The sequence below is a fragment of the Pundamilia nyererei genome, unplaced genomic scaffold (genome assembly GCF_000239375.1).
Source record: "Pundamilia nyererei isolate P.nyererei 1_Seehausen unplaced genomic scaffold, PunNye1.0 scaffold00058, whole genome shotgun sequence".
Classification (NCBI taxonomy): Eukaryota; Metazoa; Chordata; class Actinopteri; order Cichliformes; family Cichlidae; genus Pundamilia; species Pundamilia nyererei.
In genome coordinates, this window is record NW_005187459.1 from 3025464 (window position 1) to 3029516 (window position 4053).

The following is a 4053-nucleotide window of genomic DNA, read 5'->3' on the forward strand; positions in this document are numbered from 1 at the left end:
CTGGTGCAAATTACTGACCTCTGTCATCATTTTAAGTGGGGGAACTTGCACAATCGGTGGCTGACTAAATACTTTTTTGCCCCACTGTATATAGAACAACTTTATAGAACTATATTTGTTCGCACATGTTGGCATAGTACAGTATTGTATTTGTGTGTATTTCCATGGTGCTGATGCTGCGCTAAGCGGACGGCTCCTGAAGCATTTGAAGTTTTGGAATGCGGAAATTTCAACATCGCTTGAAAAAACTGCCAGCAAGCAATGTCCCTCTCACCGGTAGGCCAAGTGATTTTTAGTCAATTACAAGTTGAATCTGGTAATTGGGGTTGTTAGCTAAGATACCATCATTAAGAAGCAGCACAACTAATGTGTCTATGTGAGCTAATTTGCAATGTGCATCAGTGGCCCAGCCATTTATTTTTAATGCACCTTCTCAGAATCTTATTCACTGGGAGCTTTCTAAAAAACTCAGGTTTTAGAATCACTCAGGCCCGGTGCTGGTTTCACAGAATCTACACATTAGCTTCACGCTCTACTGTTGCTTTACCTGTCACACTAATAACCTGCGCTGCCTTACCTTTATTACTTTTTCTCTTTCTGCTGGAGCCAGCCGTTCAGCCTCATCCAGGTGGATCTGGGTCTGGTAGAGCCAGGTGCTGATGTGAGCCAAGTTTTCATCCAAAATTTCCACCTCATTCTGGTGACTCTACACAACCCAAAAATGGATATTTAGGCAATTAAAAGTTCTACGTATTCACCATTTTGTACTTTATCATAGACTTGCTGCAGTGCACCAAAGAGGTGATTTGAAGTCTTTTTTTTGGTTTTGACATTTATGCATTTCCTGCAATCAGGTGAGTAAAAGAGCACAAAAAGAGCATGTTTCATTTGAGTTGTGAATCCTTAATAAATATAATCCTGTAATGCACTTTGCACTGAGCAGAATATGCAACTTTTAAATACATTTCTTAGAATTTCTAAACTCACCATGTCTAACTAAATAATCCTGTACTACTGATATGCATTATAAAGTATGCATATGCAGTAATAGCTGACATGGGTAATTGCCTTTACCTTAAATATATCTACTCAAGAGTAGCCTTTATGCATTTGCAAATTATGCAAAGAAATGAAATGAAATTTAAGCAGCTGGAAGACTCGACTTCATTAAGAAACCAAAATATGACATCTTGTGACCAATACAGCCTTTTATTAGTCTTTCTATATGCAGTATTTGCACTCACAAGAACAGTGCTAAGCCAGTCCTCAGTCAAAGTGTGAACACGTTCCCAGGCTTCATTAAGACTACAGAGTTTGTCCTCCAGCTGAGCGTCACTTCCCTCCACCAGAGTCTGCAAACCAGCGCTGATCTCCGTCAGGCCAGATAGCTCCGCCTTCCGACGCTCCGACTCCTTCAGCAGACCCTGGTTAAGCACATCCAGTTCAAAATATTCAACAAGATCATGTTATGACCACCATGTTTCAATAATTGAGCGCCACCTCAGCTACCTGTCTTAATATTATCACACAGGCACATGTAAACACTGACACACTGCTATATAAAAGAAAAAAATAATGCTGATGTTACTAAAACAACAGCCTGCCTTCACCAAGATATGAAGAACATTTTCAGATATTTCACTGCATAAATGTTTCAAAACAAGCACAGCTGGAAAACAACAAAAACACTTTCTACACCCTACTGGACTAAAGCACTTTTAATGACTTTATGTAAACTAGTGAACTATTATTAATTCATAGCATTTCAGTTTTAATGTCGTTTCTGGGTATTTTTGGATAAACAGGGTCATTTTTTTTCCTGGTTCTGTGTATGTAATCATAAATCTTTCAGTCCTTTTTACCAAAGTGGGATCAGAGAAGAGGAGAAGAGCTCATCAATTATATACGAAGCCACACATAATTCACACCGCTCATAATGTTGATTACCATATGAGAAAGAGAATCAGATTCATGTGTTTAGGGGCAACAAACTGTCCCTCTGTGCCATCTACTGGCAAGAAACCGACTCACCGCTATTGTTTTGAAAGGTTTTGTTTTCACTAAAACTTGCACAGCACACTTTTTTCTTAATAAATGTCTGTTTAAAAAAAACAAAAAAGCTTTCCACATACTGAAACAGCTACTCACATTAGCCCATGCAATCTCAGCGTCGATGTCAGCTGGCATGTCTCCGCAGCCATTTTTCTGCTGGAGCTCGGCCTCGTTTGTGTTCAGCCAGTCCTGCAGGACAGCACTTTCCTTCTGGAACTTTTGGGATAGAGACAAAGCTTTTTCCAGGTCCTGTTTGCCCTCTGTTACCTGTAAGGACAATTAATACAATGGCATCTTTAAAAAGGACTCAGAGCTATGACAGAAGTACTCAATGTTAAAAGCTAGATTTTGTGGAAGTGTTAATTTGCCCAGAATGAGGTACCTGCGCCCCGAGTTCATTGTAGAGCAATTTAAGAGCAGTAAGCTGCTCGTCCATGGCCTTGGGGTTCTCTGTCTGCTGTTTCTGCACAATCTGGCGGCCTGTTTTTATCACCGTCTCCACCTCCAGCTTCACCTCACTCAGCAACTTGTACAATTTCTATCCAAGAAAAAGACATGAAATAAGTAGCTGTGTGGATTGACTGGAGAGAGAAAAAGAAAAGAGAAGAAAAGGCCGGTTTCTTACCAGACAACCAGCAAGATGAGACTGAATTTTTTCCGGTTCCACATCTTTAACATCCAGGATGTGAAGCTCAGCTTTAGCACCATCCAGGACCCTCTTACAGTCCAGCATGCGCTGCTCAAAGTTAGCAGGCTTCTGGAAAAGCTGATATTTTGTGGAGATCTCCCTCAGTTTCCTCTGCAGAAAGCAATTCAGAAGGCAAACAAAGTCAAAGATCGCCGAAAAAATAGCCAATGTTTACCCAGCAAAATGTTAAAGAAAGTATGAAATTTTGAATGAAATTTAAATGCATCTTCAGGATTACAGAAACCTTTATACAAGTAAAAAAGGAAGATTGTCTTTACTATGTGTTGGGCTAATATTACCAATGTATGTAAAAGGTATTAAAGCTATATGATAAGTGGTGGTGGCATGACAACTCCTCACATTGTCCAGCAGGGGTCAGTATTACCTGTAGGTGATCCAGCATTGTCCCACTACGGCCAGCTTTGCCATCAGCGGTGTTAGGAGGCAAGTTGGCCACATTTCTTCTCCTCATCTCTTCCACTGTCACCTCGTGAGCTGCGATCTCTGCTCCAATAGTCTAACGAAAAATTCAAAACAACCCTTATACACTGAGAAGGTTTTTTTTTTTTTTTTTATGCACATGGAACATTCAAGTATGCATTATTATGGTGGTTTTATGTTTAAGACGACAATTTGAAGTTCAAGCATATTTCATTGCATATGCAGTTTATTAGTGTTAGATGAAGGGCCTTTATGCTCCGAGGCTTCTCTGAGTGTCAGATCTCATTAGGTGAGTCTTACCAACACAGAAGTGTTTTATGTTCACGTGCGCTGTACCTGTGCTTCCTGTGGAAGCTGGAAGGCGTCTATGCGATCAGTGAGGTAGGAGGTGAGCGTGTGGTCCAGCTGGCTCAGAGACTCCTGCAGCGCTTGGAGCACCTGTTCGTTTTCTCTCAGTGTCTGCAGCTGCTGCTCGAGGCTGATCTGCCGGTTCACTGCCTGGACGAGGACACAGACACCGAGACACACATTTGAATCTGTTATAATCACAGATTTTAGTGTAGACAGATATTATATTTATTCTTATCATGCATGTGCAATTGGCTAAGAAAAAGACTGAAAATAATAGCTAATATACACAGTGTTACACTCGCTGTAAGCCTCTTAATTATTTCTACTTTTAGCTGCACTCATTTACATTTGACAATACATTGAGGCATATTTCTCCATGTAGCATAGCTGATACAGTAAAGGAGCACTCCATAAATACTGTATGAAATGTCAATGCATGAACTCTGTACAGATATGGACATGTTCTAGTTTGCAATAGACAGAATCAGATATAAATTCCCCAAAAAGAATAAGCACAGATT

The 4053-nt window shown here is 40.3% G+C and overlaps 2 protein-coding genes across 4 annotated transcripts in view; both read right to left on the reverse strand.

The window, feature by feature from the left end:
• The window catches only part of utrn (utrophin), a 142503-nt gene extending 138924 nt beyond the window's left edge, over positions 1–3579 (reverse strand). For all 3 annotated transcript variants that reach the window (XM_005734470.1, XM_005734471.1, XM_005734472.1), the window contains exons 1-7: positions 3518–3579; positions 3126–3257; positions 2678–2851; positions 2435–2590; positions 2149–2319; positions 1245–1424; positions 578–706 (exon numbers count right to left, since the gene is read on the reverse strand). In XM_005734470.1, the coding sequence (XP_005734527.1) occupies positions 578–706; positions 1245–1424; positions 2149–2319; positions 2435–2590; positions 2678–2851; positions 3126–3212 (897 nt within the window). In that variant the 5' untranslated portion in view covers positions 3213–3257; positions 3518–3579. The remainder of the gene's footprint in view (positions 1–577; positions 707–1244; positions 1425–2148; positions 2320–2434; positions 2591–2677; positions 2852–3125; positions 3258–3517) is intronic.
• Positions 3503–4053, reverse strand: part of LOC102194053 (utrophin-like) — a 9569-nt gene continuing 9018 nt past the window's right edge. The window contains exon 11 of the mRNA XM_005734506.1: positions 3503–3679. Within this exon, the coding sequence (XP_005734563.1) occupies positions 3503–3679 (177 nt within the window). The remainder of the gene's footprint in view (positions 3680–4053) is intronic.